This window comes from Eumetopias jubatus, unplaced genomic scaffold, assembly GCF_037043125.1.
Source record: "Eumetopias jubatus isolate StellerSeaLion01/CBP00866 unplaced genomic scaffold, mEumJub1_p1.0 scaffold_5, whole genome shotgun sequence".
Taxonomy (NCBI): domain Eukaryota; kingdom Metazoa; phylum Chordata; class Mammalia; order Carnivora; family Otariidae; genus Eumetopias; species Eumetopias jubatus.
In genome coordinates, this window is record NW_028274811.1 from 125861535 (window position 1) to 125878344 (window position 16810).

The following is a 16810-nucleotide window of genomic DNA, read 5'->3' on the forward strand; positions in this document are numbered from 1 at the left end:
GAATAGAAGAGATCCATAAATTTTGGTATTTTTATACAATGGAAGTGTTTTCACACAGCAGTGAAAATGAACACACTACTACTAACGGTAATAACCATGGATAAATTTCAAAAGCATACTGTTAAGCAAAAGAAAGCTAGATACAAGCAAACCTATTCTTCCATTTATATAAAATTTAAGAACAAACAGAGCTATTACTACTATGGTGACTGACATTAGGATAGTGCATGTGTAGGAAGGAGCAGGGCCAGGGGCAATGAAGGGGCTTCTGGGGAACATTTGATTCCTGATTTGGGTGAGGAATGACTACACAAATGTGTTTGCTGAGCTGTACACTACAAATTTGTGCCTCTTCATGTATTATACTTAAGTAAAAACTATCCATGAAAATAGTTACATTCTTGTTCAATATTAGTACTTGTAATAATAATAACTCAACATTTTCTCATATGAAAAAAGCCTGTGAGTTCCATCAAGTCTGAACTTGTTCCCTCCTAACTGTTTGGATGAAGGGAGCTATCTTGAATACTAGATTTTGGTAATGTACCCATATATACATAGTTACTCTCTCAAACCAAAGAACAACTTGATTTTAAAAATCAAGGCCAAATGATCTGCCAATTTCAATAAAAATAAGGGTTTTAAAGAAACCATAATTCAAGGTTAAGAAAACTTAATATTTAATGAGATGTTTCTTTCTGCTCAGGGTGTGTGTTCGTTCTCGTTGTTGGGATGCCTGCATGGTTGTGGATGGAGGTACTTCTTTTGAGTTTAACGATGGAGCAATTGCTTCGATGATGATCAATAAAGAAGATGAGCTTCGAACTGTGCTTCTAGAACAATGAAAGATTTCCTCAGATGACAAATTTTGATTACTGGGAAATGCTTTCATTTCACTGCAGAAACAGACTACTGCTCATAAAGCTACATATGTTGGTTATTATTGAGACTGGTTGGCCCTGGGCTTCAAAGGTGACCAAGAAAGTGAGATTTGCATTATTCTTCTTTTGGATTTGGATAGAAAAGATTGTTCGCTGTGTTAGAAAATGGATGGACTAAACTGATTAGAATTGATACCAGTGAAATTTCTATATTGCTTATAGTTGGTATCTAAGAGTACTGATATCTTTTTAGAGAGGTAGGCTCAAATAAAGGATTAAATGTTTAGGATTTGAAATTTCACTGTACAAGTTTTTTTTTTTTTTCCTTCCCTTTCCTAACTGTGGAATTGGTCAGACCAAACACATACCATCTGATTAGTGTATATTTTTTATAGTACCTAAAAAATCGATTTTTAAAAAATTTTGATGGAGAATTTTGATAAATCCTGACATTGACCTAATTGAAGTAGGTAAATGCGTTTTTTATATGTGCTTAGAATTTTCTAATTTCAGAATACAATATTGTTACGGCTCTTTATTAAGAAATTCATTTTTTAAATTATCGATGTTTTCATTTAATAATTGACTTTCAGGTTAATTTCGACAGTGCTGGGTGAAATGAAGTATATCTGAAAAAAATCATGATACTGTTACAAATGTATTAATTATCCAGTAGCTTTTTTAGGTCATAGACAGGTTTTTTTTGAATGCTTTTGAGTCTTAATAGATTTCTTCCATATTTAAAACTCTAACATGGAATCAAAGACTAAAAGGAGCTGATTAGACATATTAGGAGTTTGGTGAAACCTTTAAAAAATATTTTCATCTAGTATTAGGAGTATTGTCAGAAAATGGATTCTTTAATAAATATGCAAAACATTAGTTTTGGAACTGCCTTACTTTTAATATCATGGTAGTTTTCACCTAGCTCATATTCCATGTTTCACACATTAGCTTTGAAAGATAAAATGTTACAGCTTCCTTCACCTCCCCTCACCCCCATGAGAGTTCCTTTAGTTTGAGAGGAAATTATCTAATTCTTGATCTACTTATAAGTAATCCTAGAATTTTTACAAAAAGCACCTATTGCTGCATCATGAGACAACAGGTATTCTCATGCCATTTATTCAGAGTTGTATCTTTTTTTCATTTGCTGTTAAAGAGTTATATTCAACATTTAGATATTTATTGAACACATATCTTGTGCCATGTACTGTGTCAGATGCTGGGTATACATTGATGGACAAAAGACTCTATCCTAATAGAACTTGAGTCTTGTGAGCTAGGAAATTCTGTGAAAGCTAGGCGATGTATAATCAAATTGAGTGCTATTAGTTTTGCCAACACTTAACATGTTCTTGTCAAATTTTTAAATAAATGTTATACAAAGGTAATCTAGGTTTTGATGTATATCCAGAACAAGAATCTGTTCTTCTTTTCTAAGTATCTGCATAGACACTCGGAGCAGTGTTTACATGATTCATACAAAAAAAAAAAAAAAAAAAATCAGTGTTTTCCCAGAGCTGGATCTAGTTTCTGGCTTGATTTAAAATTATTAACTGAAGATAACACTTTATGGTATGGGATTTCAGTTCTTTATAAAAACTCTAAGAGGTTTAAGTACCTTCTTAACAAAAATTCCAGCTCCATCTTTACATCAAGCAAATCTGATTGTCCAAAATGGTACCACAGATCTGTTAATATGTAACGTATTAATAGGCAACCTGCTCTGTAAAATTGTTCATAAGCCGTAAAGGTTAAAAAGTTAATTTGCTCCCTTTGCAGTATAACTTCTAACATTTCTGCTCTGTGGTGGGGATTGATTTAGAAGAGAGAAGAGGCAAAGGATATTACAATAGAAGAAATGTTTTTATGAGTTAACCTCTTAATGGTAACTATATGTGAATAAACAATTAAATTAGTGTTTTTTTTAAACTACACTTGTTTCCTTAACTCTTACAGCAGCATTATTAGAAAACCAGATTCTCCCAAAATGTTGTTTCAAGTCTTTTCCACTGCTGTGCCCCATTGACTGCAGTCATTGCTAATATTTCACACAGAATGAGGACTTATTATATAAGCAAAGGGTAAAGTACTTACTATTTTTGATGCTTCACATGTGTTTATATTCATAGCCCCAGTAAATCAAATCATATTAAATGTTTTACTAGCCTTCAATATAATTTCCATTCATTTTAAAGTATCAATATGTATAAAATCATTAGAATCAGTTAACAATTTCGTATCAAAGAGTCACTTGATGCACATGGAACATTCTCAACAAATTCAAAAAGATCGAAATCCTACCATGCATCTTTTCTAACCACAATTCAGTGAAATCAGAAATCAACCACAAGAAAAAAATCTGGAAAGACCATAAATACATGGAGGTTAAATGACATGCTACTAAGCAATGAATGGGTCAACCAAGAAATCTTTGGGATGCAGCAAAAGCAATTCTAAGGGAAGTTTATAGCAATACAGGCCTACTTCAAGAAGCAGGAAAAAGCTTAAACAACCTAACCTTACACTTAAAGGAGCTAGGAAAAGAACAAACAAAACCCAAAACCAGCAGAAAGAAGGAAATAATAAAAATCAGAGCAGAAATAAATGATACAGAAACTGAAGAAAAAAAGAATCAATGAAACCAGGAGCTAGTTCTTTGAAAAGATCAACAAAATTGATAAATCTCTAGCCAGACTCCTCAAAAAAACACAAATGAGAGGAGAAATAACCAACACCACAGAAATACAATTATAAGAGATTATGAAAAATTATATAACATTGGAAAACCTAGAAGAAATGGATAAATTCCTAGAAACATATAACCTACCAAAACTGAAACAGAAAGAAATAGAAAATTTGAATAGACCAATTACCAGAAATGAAACTGAATCAGGAATCAAAAACTCCCAACAAACAAAAGTCCAGGACCAGATGGCCTCATAGGTGAATTATACCAAACATTTAAAGAAGAGTTAATACCTATTCTCAAACTATTCAAAAAATAGGAAGGAAAACTTATAAATTCATACTATGATACCAAAACTAGATACAGCACAAAAAACTACAGGCCAATAGCTGATGAACATAGATGCAAAATCCTCAACAAAATAATAGTAAACTGACAATACATTAAAAAAAAAAATCACAATCAAGTGGGAAATCCTAGCCACAGCCATCACATAAGAAAAAGAAATAGAAGGCATTCATATCTACAAGGAAGAAGTAAAACTTTTACTATTTGCAAATGACATGATACTATATATAGAAAAATCCTAAAGACTCCAAAAAACTACTAGAACTGATAAATGAATTCAGTAAAGTCATGGGATATAAAATCAACACGCAGAAATCTGTTGCATTTCTGTACCAAATAATGAAGTAGCAGAAAGAGAAATTAAGGCCATTCCAATTGCACCAAAAATAATAAAACACCTAGGAATAAACTTAACTAAGGAGGTAAAAGACCTGTGCTCTGAAAACTATAAAATGCTGATGAAAGATGACAAAGAAATGGAAAGGCATTCCATGCTCATGGATTGGAAGAACAAATGTTGGTAAAATGTCTATACTATCCAAAGCAATCTGCAGATTTAATGCAATCTCTATCCAAATACAAACAGCATTTTTCAAGGAACTAGAGAAACTGTCCTAAAATTTGTATGGAACCACAAAAGACCCTGAATAGCCAAAGCAATCTTGAAAAGGAGAAACAAAACTGGAAGTATCACAATTAGTGACTTCAGGTTATATTACAAGGCTGTAGTAATCAAAACAGTATAGTACTGGCACAAAAACAGACACCTAGATCAATGGAACAGAACAGAAAACCCAGAAATAAACATAATTATTTATTGTATTGTATATTATATACAATTAATCTTTGACAAAGGACCTAGCTGGTCTAGTGGTGGTAGGCACCATTTCTGGCTCTACCTAGCTAGCTAGTACTGCTTGCCTTGTCCTACCCAGCATTCCCCTTCAGACCTGATCCATCTAACCAGCCTGCTCCAGCATGTGCCCCTCCAAAACAGCTCCCATGCCACTACACTCAGTGGGCTGCCTTGTTCTGATCCAATGCTCCTCTCACCCCAAAGTGGCTCCTCCTCTGGGGGAGCAGCCCAGCCTACCAGTGCATCTACAGCAACTGCACCTGGGTGCTGCAGCCAGCTAAGCTGGGGGTCAGTTCTACCCAGCAGCATGTTCACGGCAGTTGTTCCCTAGCCACAACAGGAGAGTGTACACGCCCAACATGTGACAGCCCTGGAGTGCCCGGTTCTGGTGAGAAGCAGATTGGATTGTACTTCTGAGTCCCACAGGACACCCTCTACATAAGGCCACTCCAAGACTGGGAGACATAGCTGATGTACTGAATATACAGAAACACAGGCAAAATGAGGAGACAGGAATATATTTCAAACTAAAGAATAAGACAAAACCTCAAAAAGAATTAAACAGATAAGCAATCTACTGATAAAGAGTTCAAAGTAATGGTCATAAAGATACTTAACCAAACTTGGAAGAAACACAAAACTTCAACAAATATATAGAAAATATAAAAAAGGGGGGCACCTGGGTGGCTCAGATGGTTAAGCATCTGCCTTCGGCTCAGGTCATGATCCCAGGGTCCTGGGATCGAGTCCCGCATCAGGCTCCCTGCTGGGCGGGGAGCCTGCTTCTCCCTCTGCCTCTGCCTCTCTCTCTCTTTCATGAATAAATAAATAAAATATTAAAAAAATATATATAAAAACCAATCAGACCCAAAGAATAACAAAAATACACTAGAGGGAATCAACAGCAGATTAGATTATGCACAAGTACTACCAGCATCTGGAAGACATGGTTGTGGAAATCACCCAAGCTGAACAAAAAGAAAAAAAAATAAGGATAATTGCAGGGACCTCTTAGACGACATCAAGTGTACTAACATTTGTATTATAGGGGTCCCAGAGGAGAAGAGGGAGGGGGACAGAAAATTTATATGAAGAAACAATAATAACTGAAAACTTCCCAAACCTGGGGAAGGAAACAGACATCCAGGTCCAGGATGCAAAGAGAGCCCCAAACAAGATGAACCCAAAGAGGTCTATGCCAAGATACAATAATTATAATGTTAAAAAACTAAAAGAGAATCTTAAGGAAAAAAAAAAAACTAGTTATATACCACCATAAGATTATCAGCTGACTCTTTAGCAAAAATTTTGTAGGCCAGAAGGAAGTGGTAAGAAAACCTACAACCAAGGGCACTCTACCTGGCAAGATTATCATTCAGAATTGAAGAGAAAGTTTTTCAGACAAAAGTTAAAGGAATTCTTCATCAGTAAATCAGCCTTATGAGATATATTAAAAGGAACTTATTTAAGTGGAAAAGAAAAGACCATAACTAGAAGAAAATTATGAAAGACTCTCACTGGTAAAAGCAAACATACAGTAAAGGTAGTGGATCAACAACTTATAAAGATAGTTGGAAGGTTAAAAGAAAAAAGTGTAAAATCAACTACAGTAATTAGGGATACATAAAATACGTCAAAAACAAAACATGGGGAGGTAAAAATGTGTTTTTAGAATGCTTTCAAATGTAAACAACCATCAACTTAAAACAGAGACTGCTATATACATAGGTTGTTATATATGAGCCTCATGGTAACCACAAACCAAAAACCTCTAACAGATACACCATAAATAAAGAGAGAAGAATCCAAACATAACACTAAAAATAGTTCTCAAACCACAAGGGAAGACAACAGAAGAGAAATGCAAATTAACCAGAAAACAATGAACAAAATGGCAATAATTACATACCTATCAATAATTACTTTTTAAATGTAAATGGACTGAATGCAATCAAGAGTGGCTGAATATATAAAAATTAAAAAAAGAAAAGACCATCTATATGCTGCCTACAAGAGACTTCAGACCAAAAGACACACAAACTGAGAGTGAAGGGATGGAAAAAGATATTCCATGTAAATGGAAATGAAAAGAAAGCTGGGGGTGAGCAATACTGTCAGACAAAATAGACTTTAAAACAACAACTAACAAGAGACAAGGGCCTGACATAATGGTAAAGGAATCAACCTAACAAGACGATATAACACTTATAAATATGCATCTAACATAGGAGCACCTAAATATAAAGCAAATATTAACAGACATAAAAGGAGAAACTGACAGTAATATGGTAATAGTAGGGGCCTTTTACACTGCACTTGTATCAATGGATACATCAGACAGAAAATCAATAAGGAAACAGTAGCTTTCAATGGCACATTAGATAAGATGGACTTAGGAGATATATACAGAACACTCCATCCCCAAACAGGATAATACACATTGTTTTCAAGTGCACATGGAACATTTTCCAGAACAGATCACATGTTAGGCTACAAAACAAGTTTCAATAAATTTAAGAGTGAAATCCTAGCAAGAAGCGTCTTCTCTGACCACAACAGTATGAACATAGGTATTAATTACAGGAAAAAAATGGAAAAAATACAAGCATGTGGATGCTAAACAACAGCAAATGGGTCAATGAAGAAATCAAAGAGGAAATCAGAAAATACCTAAAGATAAATGAAACTGGAAGCACGATACTCCAAAATCTGTGGGATGCAGCAAAAGCACTTCTAAGGAAAGTTTGTAGAGTGATAAGGCCTACCTCAAGATACAAGAAGAATCTCAATCTACCCTTATAACTAAAGGAGCTAGAAAAAGAATAAACAAAACCCAAAGTTAGCAGAAGGAAGACAATAATAAAGATCAGAGCAGAAATAAATGAAATAAAGACAAAAAGAAAACACTGAAAGAATTAGTTCTTTGAAATGATAAATAAGCAAAATTGATAAACCTTTAGCTGACTCAAGAAAAAGGGCCCAAATAAAATCAGAATTCAAAGAGAAGTTATAACTGATACCACGAATTATAAGGGACTACTATGAGTAGTTTTACACCAATAAACTGGACAACCTTGAAAAAATGATAAATTCCTACGAGAATATAATCTTCCAAGTCTGAATCAGGAAGAAAGAGAAAACCTTAATGGACCAATTACTAGTAAAGAAATTGAATCCATAATTTAAAAACTGCCAGCAAATGAAAGTCCAGAACCAGATGGCTTCACAGGTAAATTTTAGCAAATTTTTTTTTTTTTTTAAAGTGGAGGGAACACTTACTTCCAAACTCATTCTACAAGGCCAGCATTAACCTGATAACAAAACTAGACAAAGACACTACCAAACAAACAAAAACTACAGGCTGATATCCCTGACAAACATAGACGCAAAAACCCTCAACAAAATATTAGCAAAACAATATATTAAAAAGATCATATAGTATGATGGGTTTATTCCAAAATGCAAGGGTGCTTCAATATCCACAAATCAATCAACATGATATACTGCATTAACAAAAGATAAAAATAGGGGCACCTGGGTGGCTCAGTTGGTTAAATGTCTGCCTTCGGCTCAGGTCATGATCTCAGGATCTTGGGATTGAGTTCCACATCAGGCTCCTTGCTCAGCAGGGACCCTACTTCTCCCTCTCCCTCCCGCTCCCCCTGCTTGTGTGTTCTCTCTCTCTGTCAAATAAATAAAATCTTTAAAAAAAAGATAAATATCACATGATCACTTTAATAGATGACAAAATTCAATATCCATTTATGATAAAACCTCTCAACAGTTTGTACAGAGGAAAGAAACCTCAACATAATAAAGGCCATATATGACAAACCCATAACTAACATCATAATCGACAGTGAAAAACTGAAAGCTTTTAAGATCAGGAATAAGACAAGGATGCCCACTCTTACCACTTTTACTCAGTGTAGTATTGGAAATCCTAGTCATAGAATCAAATGAGAAAAAAATAAAAGGACCCATACTGAAAAGGAAGAAGTAAAACAGTTACTATTTGCCAATGACATGATAATACTATATATAGAAAACCCTAAAGACTACACCAAAAAACTATTAGAATAAGTGAATTTGGGAAAGTTGCATAATACATAGTATACAGAAATCTGTTTTCTCTATACACTGATAATAAACTATGTAAAAGAAAATTAAGAAAACAATCCCACTTATAATTCTATCAAAAAGAATAAAATACCTAGAAATATATATAACCAAGGAGATGAAAGAAAAACTATGAAAACTGTAAGACACTGATGAAAGAAATTAAAGATGACACAAACTGAAAGATATTCTGTGCTCCTGGATTAGAAGACTTATTATTGTTAAAAAGTACATACTTCCCAAAGCAACCTACAGATTCAATGCAATCCTTATACCAGTGACATTTTTCATAGAAGTAGAATAATCCTAAAATTTGTATGGAACCACAAAAGATCTGAACACAATCTTACAGAAAGAAGAACAAAGCTGGAGGTATCACTCTCTGATTTCAAACTGTACTACAAAGCTACAGTAATCAAAGCTATATGGTACTGGCACAAATATAGACACACAGATCAATGGATAAGAGCCCAGAAATAAACCCATACTTAGAAGGTCAGTTACAGTTGACCCTTGAACAATGTGGGGGTTAGGAGCATTGATGCCCCTACCAGCACGGTTAATCCTCCAAAGGATTTTCACTTTTCCAAAACTTAACTACTAATAGCCTACTGTTGACTGAAAGCCTCAGTGATAACATAAACGGCTGGTTAATATATTTTGTATATGTATTATATATTGTATTCTCACAAAGTAAGCTACAGAAAATATTAAGAAAATCATAAGGAAAATACATTTATAGTACTATACTTACTGTATTTATCAATCCCACAAATTTACATCATCTGTTTATACGAGTAATCATGTGTCATTGACTAACATCAATGTTGTCTTATACAAAACAATGTTACACATATTCACACTAAACATCAAAAATGAAAAGACAGTGTGAAAAACAAATTCATATTTATTTACAGGTATAATGATTCATGCATCAATTGCAAAGCAGCAGTAATATCATTGCTTTATAGTAGCCTAGTGTAAATAATATGGTTTCACAGTGCCCTAGCCTGTACACCAGTGAATGAATCATTATAAAATATGGCATATGGGGCACCTGGGTGGCTCAGATGGTTAGGCGTCTGCCTTTGGCTCAGGTCATATCCCAGGGTCCTGGGGATCGGGCCCCATGTAGGGCTCTCTGCTCGGAGGGGAGCCGGCTTCTCCCTCTGCCTCTGCCTCTCTCTCTCTCTGACTCTCATGAATAAATAAATAAAACCTTAAAAAAAATACTTACGGCATAGAGTATTACAGTTATTGATAACACAGTATTGGAAACAGTGTTAGTTTTTTTTGAAAAAACCACGGACCTTGGTAATAGGCTGATACAGTTTCTCCAACTACAAGAAAGAGGCATACTGTAATTCTTCCAAAGCAGTTATAGAATAGTAAGAATGTTATTAATTTTATATTAAATCACTCACCTTATGCCTATGTAAGGATAGGCTATCTACTTCCATACATGTTTTGCACATGACGTTCTGCCCTATGAATACTTAGGTGATGATGGTGATGACACAAAAACACATCAGATGGTTCTCGCCATACAGTTAGATTTTCAAATGAAGACATACATATGTACAACAGCTAAGTTTATTAACTGTACAGCAGGATTATTTTTCATTAAATGGATCATCATAAAGGTCTTCAGCCTCACTGTCTTCATGCTGAGTAGGCTGAGGAGGAGGAGGAGGAGGGGCCGGTCTTGCACAGAGACACGGGAATGGCAGAAGCAAAGGGGTGGGGGGGTGGAGGGGAGGCAGGCACACTCAGTAACTTCACGGAAATACATTATAATTCGTCCGTTTTTTCAGTGTTCTAAAAATGTTTCTATACAGTACCAGCTTTCTCCCACCATTTGTTTCAGTGCCCATATCATAGAAGGGTCCAGGTAGTAAAAGAAATCAAAAGCAGTCTTAAAGAATCAGAATCCTTCTGCCTGTCTCATGTCAGTTTGTTTTCTGGCACTGCTTCTATGTCCTCTTCATCACCTGTTACTGGTTCAGAAGCACTCACCTCCATCAAGTCATCTTTAGTTAATTCCTCTGGTGTGGTGTCTATTAGCTTTTGAATTTCTCCGAAAACCTTATCTTGAAAGTCTTCATCCCCCATTTTTTTTTTTTTTTTTTTTTTGCCATATCCACAGTCTCTTTCGTGATATCCTTGATTGGCTCTGTCGTAAATCCTGTGAAGTCAGGCACAACATCTGGACATGATTCTCTCCAGCTAGAATTTGTTTAGGGCTTGATAGCTTTCATGGCTTTTTCTATAACCGTGCCATCTTGAATGGTAAAATTCTACCAGACTTTCATAATGTTCTGTCAGTGTTCTCTTGCATGGCACTGACAATTCTTTCCATAGACTACTGTGTGTAATAAGCCTCGAAAGTCATTATGACCTCCTGATCAGGAGGCTGAATTAGAGACACTGTGTTGGGCAGGGCAAGTAGACCACTGTGATAAACTCACAAGGTTCTGGATGGCCAGGGCCCTTGTTCAATATCAAAAGAATGTTAAACAACAGTCCCCTAACTAGCAAGGTACTTCCTGACTTCAGGGACAATGCACTGATGGAACCAATTTAGAAAGAGTTCCTATTGTCTGGGCCTTCTCAATGAAAAAGACTGGCAGTTGGTGTTTATCTTTTCCCTTCAAGGCTCGGGGGTTAGCAATGGGCAGTGCTGGTCATAAACCCAATTGCATTTGGACAAAAAAGTAGCCAGTCCTTTCCTGCCTTACATACTGGTACGTGCTTCTCCTCCTTACTAATAAATGTCTTTGGTCGCATTTTTTTTTTTTTTCCTCCAGGATAGGACACTTTCATCTGCATTAAAACCTGTTCAGGCAGATATTCTTTCTCCACAATGATTTTCTTAATGGGGTCTGGGAACTTGTTTGCTGCTTCTTTGTTGGCAGAAGCTGCTTCTCCTGTTACCTTGGCATTTTTTAAGCCAAACCTCTTTATAAAATTATCAAACCATCCTTTGCTGGCATTAAGTTCTCCAGCTTAAAATGCTTCACCTTCCTTTTCTTTAAGTTGTCATATAATGACATATAATGATTTTCTCAAATCATATTCATCTATAGGTATACCTTTCTTATAGCAATCCCGAACCCATATAAAAGCTGCATTTTCAATACAAGATAAAAAAAAAGTATTTTGTAAAAAGTGCATGGTGTTCATGCCTGCTAGTGTGGTGGCACCAACAGCTTCATAAATTTCCTTTTCTTTTTTTACAATAGTCCTTACGCTGGATTCATTTACCTTGAAATGGTGGGCAACTGTAACCACAGACCCCAAGCTATGGTACCTATCAAGCAATTCAAGTTTTCTTGTAATATCATGACTTTTCTCTGCTTCCTGGGACCACTTTCAGCATCACTAATGGCACTTCATATGGGTCCTAAGGTATTATTCAAGGTTTACAGTATGGTACTAGGCACGATGAAAAATACATGAGAACTGCGAGCAATTACTTTTTCAAAGCAATATGCAACTTACTGAAGATGAACTCATGAGATTATTAGCATCACATGGTCATTTAAGTGAATACTCACAATCCTTGAGCTCACTGCAGTAGCAGCAGAAGGTGGCTGTAAGTTTACCACAATAGCACAGTATGTACTACAGTTAATTTTATACAATTACAGTTTAATACTGTATCTTTACATTGTTTACATTTCTCTCAACTGCAAATGGCACCATGTACAGTCTGTGTGTGCTTATGTAAGCTTTGATAAATTTTAACATTTTATAATAGGTTTGTGTTTATTTTATGGTAGTAACTGATGAAATAGACTGGTGTCTACACATTTTTATGCACTCATATTTACCTTTTTAAAATTCTGTTCGGTATTTCTAGGCTACATGGTTCGTCTGAGAATTTTTTCAAATTGTCACGTCTCCAAAAAACTTTCCAATATATTTATTTAAAAAATATGCATATAAGAGGTCCCATAAAGTTCAAAGCCATTTTGTTCAAGGATCAACTGTAATCTATGACAAAGGAGGCAGGAATATGCAATGGGGAAAAGACAGCCTCTTCAATAAATGGTGCAGGAAAAGCTGGACAGCCACATGCAGAAGAATGAAACTACAGCACTTTCTTGCACCTGAGACAAAAATAAACTTGAAAACGGATTAAAGACTAAAATGTAAGAAAGGCCTGAAACCATAAAACCCCTAAAAGAAAATATAGGCAGTAAACTCTTTTGTCATCGGCTTTAGCAGTATTTGGATGTGTTTCCTCAGGCAACTGCAACAAAAGCAAAAATAAACAAATGGAACTACATCAAAATAAAAAGCTTTTGTATAACAAAGGAAACCATCAAAAAAAAAGTAGTAAATGGACGAAGATAATTTGCAAATGACATATCCAATAAGGGGCTAAAATCCAAAATATATAAAGAACTCACACAACTCAATACCAAAAATAATATGATTAAAATGGGCAGAGGACCCAAACAGACATTTTTCCAAAGATGACATACAGATGGTCAAAAGACTCATGAAAAGATGCTCAACATCACTCATCATCAGGGAACTGCAAATTAAAATCACAATGATTTATCACCTCACACCTGTAAGAGTGGTTATTTTCAAAAAGACAAGTGTTGGCAAGGATGTGGAGAAAAGAGAACCCTTGTACACTGTTGGTGGGAATGTATATTGATGCAGCCACTATGGAAAAGAATGTGAAGGCTCATTAAAAATAAAACTACCATATGATGCAGCGATTCCACTTCTGAATATTTATTGAAGAAAACAAAAACACTAATTCAAAAAGATATATGCAACCTTATGTTCACTGCAGCATTATTTATAATAGCCAAAATATGGAAGCAACCTAAGTGTCCATCAATAGATGAATGGGCAAAGATGTGGTATACAATGAAATATTATTTACCTATAAAAATGAAATATTGCCGTTTGTGACATGGACAGACCTAAAGGATATTATGCCAAGTAAAAGAAGTCAGAGAATGACAAGTACCATATGATTTCACTTAAATGTGTAATATAAAAAAGAAAATGAACAAACAAAACAGAAACAGACTCACAAATACAGAGAACAAACTGGCAGGTTGCTACAGGGGAGGAGGGATGGGGGTTGGGCGAAATAGGTGAAGGGGATTAAGAGGTATGAACTTTGTTATAAATTAAGTCATAGACATGAAAAGTACAGCATAGGGATATTATTGACTATTCAATGATACTGTAATAATGTTCTATGGTGACTCATGGTGACTAGACTTACAATGGTGATCACTTGTAATGTATAATTGTTGAATCAGCCTGCTATACTATACATCTGAAACTTATGTCAACTGTACTTCAATTTAAAAAAGGACTTAAAAACAAAAAGAGGTAATTCAGGATTTAAATCACTAAAAAATTCACTCCACTGTGCCAATGTACCATAATCTGTGCATCATTATACTTAGGGACAGTATCTACCAAGACAACTGTGCAAAAAAATCCAGGGATAACGTGACAAAAACGATATAAAGAAAAGAATTATATATATGAGAGGGAAGAGATAAGAGTAAATATACTGATGAATTGCTGAGCTACAAGGAGGAATTGTTTATTTCAAATGCAGTGTATTCTTTAACATTAAAAATAAGCATCAGGGGATTAGGGCATAAGTCAACAAGAAGAATTATTATAAATTTTGTACATCAAGGAAAATAGAAGAGTATTTTTTTAAGTGTCATGGGTTTTAAGATACACTTTCAAGAAAATTACTGACTAAATAAGGAGGAACTAAAGAGAAAATTAGAAAAGAATATTTTAATTTGATTATTTTATAGGATAGTAAAAGCATGGGTTAGAACTAATTTCATTCATTTCTTTTTTAAAAAAGATTTATTTATTTATGAGAGACAGAGAGAGAACGGTGGGGAAGAGTGGAGGGAGAGGGAGTCACAAGCAGACTCCACACTGAGCACAGAGCCCAATGCAGTGCTTGATCTCACTTCCGTGAGCTCATGACCTGAGCCGAAACCAAGAGTTGGACGCTTAACTGACTGCGCCACCCAGGCGCCCTCATTTCTCCCTTTTTAAAAGTCAAATATCAATAGCTAAAAAAATAAAGTCAAAATTTGAGATCCTGAAAAAACTGCTGAAGAGATCTGAGTAAGATACAGCTTTTGATACCAGTCGACTGTGAGTTCCTCAGGAGTGGAGACAGTGAGTTCTCATCTGTGCCTCTGCACAGTGAATAAAGACTGACATAGCTAGGGAAGAAACTGCTAATTACAATAATAAACAATAGTTGTAACATACTGAAATTTAACATTCTTTCCTTATGGTGTGTGTGTGTGGGGGGGATATGATAGACGGCTATTTGAAATAAGTCGGACAGTATTTGAGAACCAGGTTTTTACAAACTCTTCTAAATAGACATTTCCCCCAACTACAAATGCTGTTTCTTTCCCCACACTTACTTTATTTGAATGGACAAAGAGGGCTTAAATGATGCTGTCACACTAGGCTGGTTCTTCTTGGCTTTCACCAGAAAATCTCTTTAAAATATCTTTGGTAATTACACTTTATTATATAGCTATTTCCTCCTGCCTCAGATCTTCTCTTCACAACATCTTTTCTCTTCATGGAATGATTCCTCCGAAAATCATTGTATTGATTTTTTAAACAGTTCTGTGAGGATTTTAAATGGGTTATTGTAGATTATCCGCTTTCAGTGCAGTGTCAGAGTAAAATATCGCCCATCTAGAGCTTCAGCCCGTATCACAAAGAGTTGGCCTCATGATGAGGAGTCTTTTTTTGACTTCCTTGGATACTCGGCTAGTTTGGGAAAGAGAGAGGAGTGTTAACAAAAGAGGAGGCTACCTTTTTGCTTGTTCCAGGCAGGGTTAGGGTATCCAGTGGAAAGGGGTTTCTTTCTAGTTTTCCTAGTCTCTGGGTTACTTCGTGCCTTTCCTCAGATGCTCTGCACTGTCCCAGGTGCTGCCGCTCAAACACAGTATCTTCCACATTGTAGATCTTTAGTAAACGTTGGACTGAAATCAAGTGCACCAGAACAAAAGGGATACAAGTTACTTTATCCAGAAATTCAGATCTCCGGAACTTGTGGGTGTAGGAGAGGGAGGAATCAAGGGCACAGGTGTTAGAAACATACAAAGAATGACAGCCAGATGCTATGTGCCTCCTGACGGAAGAACATGATATACCACCTAGCAAGAATCGATTCGCTAAGAACAGAACTTGTAAGATCAGCCTTGGGATCAGGGTTTCATAACCCTGGCACTGCTGACGTTTTGAACCAGATAATACTTCGTGGTGGGGAGCTGTCCTATATATTGTAAGATGGTTAGTTAGTGGCATCCATAGCCTCTACCTGCTAGATGCCAAAAGCACCTCTCTGCTTGTGACAACCAAAAATGTTTTCAGATATTACCAAATGTCTCCTGGGTGCCAAAAATCGCCCTCAGTCTAGGGCTTTTTGCTGCTGAATCTGGAAGTAGGGGACAGATTAACCTGTTACATGTCACTCCAGCGATCACATCAACAAAAGTCAGAATGTAGAACACAGGACAACCTAGTTTTTTTCAATAAATAAACTGTAAGGCAAAAAGCCGGGGGGAGGGTGCAGAACTCAAAGATTAAGACACTTATGAGAGTGCCGATCAAATGCAGGTGTGGATCACGCCGGACGTCCGGAGCCTCATCAAACAAAGCCGTGTAAGGAAAGCACTGGAGACCAACTAGGGAATTTCCAACAGCATCTTGATATTTAGGTTTCAGAATTAATTCAGGAGAATCTCTTTCAGATGTATATACTAAAATATTTATAAATTCTGCTTCAAAGTAATTTGTGTGGGTGGGGGTGTGAGTGGGGGGGTTGCGATGATGGATAAAATGAGATAGGGTCATAAGTTAATGACAAAAGTG

At 35.8% G+C, this 16810-nt stretch overlaps 2 protein-coding genes across 4 annotated transcripts in view; one reads left to right on the forward strand and one right to left on the reverse strand.

Moving 5' to 3' along the window:
• NADK2 (NAD kinase 2, mitochondrial) overlaps positions 1–2275 on the forward strand; it is a 39973-nt gene extending 37698 nt beyond the window's left edge. Inside the window, exon 12 of the mRNA XM_028097944.2 lies at positions 707–2275. Coding sequence (XP_027953745.2) covers positions 707–845 — 139 coding nt within the window. The 3' untranslated portion in view covers positions 846–2275. The remainder of the gene's footprint in view (positions 1–706) is intronic.
• The window catches only part of SKP2 (S-phase kinase associated protein 2), a 60489-nt gene that overhangs the window by 11476 nt on the left and 32203 nt on the right, over positions 1–16810 (reverse strand). The window contains exon 10 of one of the 3 annotated variants that reach the window (XM_028097946.2): positions 14642–15703. The exons of 1 other annotated variant lie outside the window; for it this stretch is intronic. In XM_028097946.2, coding sequence (XP_027953747.1) covers positions 15637–15703 — 67 coding nt within the window. In that variant the 3' untranslated portion in view covers positions 14642–15636. One more of the 3 variants, XM_028097948.1, reaches the window with a different exon arrangement.